This window comes from Carlito syrichta, unplaced genomic scaffold (assembly GCF_000164805.1).
Source record: "Carlito syrichta isolate Samal-C Ts95f unplaced genomic scaffold, Tarsius_syrichta-2.0.1 Scaffold313454, whole genome shotgun sequence".
In the NCBI taxonomy this organism is placed as follows: domain Eukaryota; kingdom Metazoa; phylum Chordata; class Mammalia; order Primates; family Tarsiidae; genus Carlito; species Carlito syrichta.
This window is the reverse complement of record NW_007257550.1, coordinates 1-1,584: the sequence shown is the minus strand read 5'-3', so window position 1 is coordinate 1,584 and position 1,584 is coordinate 1. Positions and strand designations below refer to the sequence as shown.

General features: G+C 53.5%; 1 protein-coding gene across 1 annotated transcript in view; it reads right to left on the bottom strand.

Moving 5' to 3' along the window:
* Nucleotides 1-1,425, bottom strand: part of CAVIN1 (caveolae associated protein 1) — a gene marked incomplete at its 5' end in the record, with an annotated part of 5,782 nt that extends 4,357 nt beyond the window's left edge. Inside the window, 2 exons of the mRNA XM_021718789.1 lie at nucleotides 400-469; nucleotides 1,230-1,425. Of these exons, the coding sequence (XP_021574464.1) occupies nucleotides 400-469; nucleotides 1,230-1,425 (266 nt within the window). The remainder of the gene's footprint in view (nucleotides 1-399; nucleotides 470-1,229) is intronic.
* Between the last annotated feature and the right edge of the window lie 159 nt (nucleotides 1,426-1,584).

The window sequence follows — 1,584 nt, the reverse complement described above, 5'->3', positions numbered from 1 at the left end:
GGTCTCACCAAGTTGCCTAGGCGGGTCTCAACCCCGCGGGCTCAGGCAATTCACTCACCTCGGCCTCCCAAAGCACGGGATTACAGGCTGAGCCACCGAGCCCAGCCTACATATTTATTTTGAAATAGAGATGAGGTCTCGCTATGCGGCCCAGGCTGATCTCAAACTCCTGGGCTCAAGCCATCCTCTTGCCTTGGCCTCCCAAAGTGCTACAATTACAGGCATGAACCACCATGCCAGACTCTCACATTTGTTAGGGAGAAGGGATGGTGCCACATGGGTCTGGGGAGGAGCTTCTCTTGACTTAGAATAAAGCAACTCTACCTCCAGTTTCGGCCGGGAAATGGCCAGAGAAGACACTGACGAGGTAATTCCGGATCTGCTTAGAGAGTACGTTACATGAGGGTGCAGAAAGATGGAGAGGTGAAGGAGAGAGAAATCCTTAAAAACTCAGGACCTCCACCCCAGGCTGCCAAGACAAGGAGATGAGAGGCACTGAAAGCAGAAGGGTCCATCCCTTCCAGAACATGCATTCTCGACAGTGTCTACTGTGTATCTATTGTATTGGAACTTCATGGGGGAGGTGAACAATTCAGTTAAGATATCTCAGAGGGCTTTGGAGGGTGTTGATTCCACTGTGCTGCAGGGCAGCCAGAGGACTCAAGCCAGGGCCAGCTGAACCATCCCCATGCCTGGCCTTTCTGAGCTGGCAGCTTTTGGATGCCCCACCCCTGGCAGGATCTGGCAAACAGAAGGCATCTCTTTGCAAAATATTTTCTGGGGAAAAAAAAAAAAAAAAACTGGAAAAAACAAGAGCAAATATTTTCCTCAGCTACTAGGAGGGAGTGAGAGGACAAGGAACAGACCCCAGGCCTGGCCCTGCTGAGGTCCATCTCCAGAGAGGCTTTGGGCCAAGCGGGATTGGGAAGGGAAGACTCAGAAGCCATGCGCGTTTCATGCAGTGCAACCTTTGGGTGCAGCAAGTGTGGTGCTGGGAGGGTCTACTGCTGAAACAGAAACCAGGAAGGAGGCTTCTTTTCGTCCCCACTGCATACACCACATTCCCTGAACTCTGCACAGTGCAAGTGTTCTCACAATGCCCATCACCCAACCGCAGGGGGCTGTAGCTTGGGATGGCACTGACCACACCAGGCAGGGGGCTGATGGTGGACGGAGTGACACCCCTCACCACAGCCCCACAGGACGCAGGAGAGCCTAAACACTCCCACCGGCTGTCGACTCCTCTGGGGTGGGCAGAGGCCCAGGCTCTGGGTAATAGGGCAGTGCCCGAGGCATCCGGTCAAAGGGTGGGAGCTCAGGCACTGTCCCAGGCTTCAGGTCAAAGGCCTCAGTCTCAGGCAGAAGGTCAAAAGGCACGATCTTGGATGTGGCCGGGTCAAAGGGAGCATTCAGCTTCTTCTTGGGCTAAGATGAGGAAAAGGGGTTAAAATGGGGCTTGGATGGGAGTGGATGGGTTGAAAGGGGCCTTGGTAGCATGCAGAGTAGGGGCCAGTGAATAGGGAGGGGGTGTCATATGGATTAGGCCAGAAAGAAACCCCCTTTTTTTTTTTTTTTGAATTGGAG